The sequence below is a fragment of the Puntigrus tetrazona genome, chromosome 12 (genome assembly GCF_018831695.1).
Source record: "Puntigrus tetrazona isolate hp1 chromosome 12, ASM1883169v1, whole genome shotgun sequence".
Classification (NCBI taxonomy): domain Eukaryota; kingdom Metazoa; phylum Chordata; class Actinopteri; order Cypriniformes; family Cyprinidae; genus Puntigrus; species Puntigrus tetrazona.
In genome coordinates, this window is record NC_056710.1 from 20,188,223 (window position 1) to 20,188,464 (window position 242).

The window sequence follows — 242 nt, forward strand, 5'->3', positions numbered from 1 at the left end:
TCTCTCTCTCTCTCTCTCTCTCTCTCTCTCTCTCTCTCTCTCTCTCTCTCTCTCTCTCAGTAAGCTGTTCAGTGAGTTTATTCTCAAAGTTCCTCTGGGGCGTCTGGTGAAGCAGAAGTTGAACTGCATGATTGACATCGTCCACAGCGACCTGTTTACTCAGCATGGTATGTACACATACACACACTCACTCACTCACTCTCTCTCTCTCTCTCTCTCTCTCTGTCTCTGTCTCTGTCTCT

The 242-nt window shown here is 47.5% G+C and overlaps 1 protein-coding gene across 1 annotated transcript in view; it reads left to right on the forward strand.

The window, feature by feature from the left end:
- Window positions 1–242, forward strand: part of LOC122355354 (dedicator of cytokinesis protein 1-like) — a 61,773-nt gene that overhangs the window by 28,880 nt on the left and 32,651 nt on the right. The window contains exon 26 of the mRNA XM_043253523.1: window positions 61–167. Within this exon, the coding sequence (XP_043109458.1) occupies window positions 61–167 (107 nt within the window). The remainder of the gene's footprint in view (window positions 1–60; window positions 168–242) is intronic.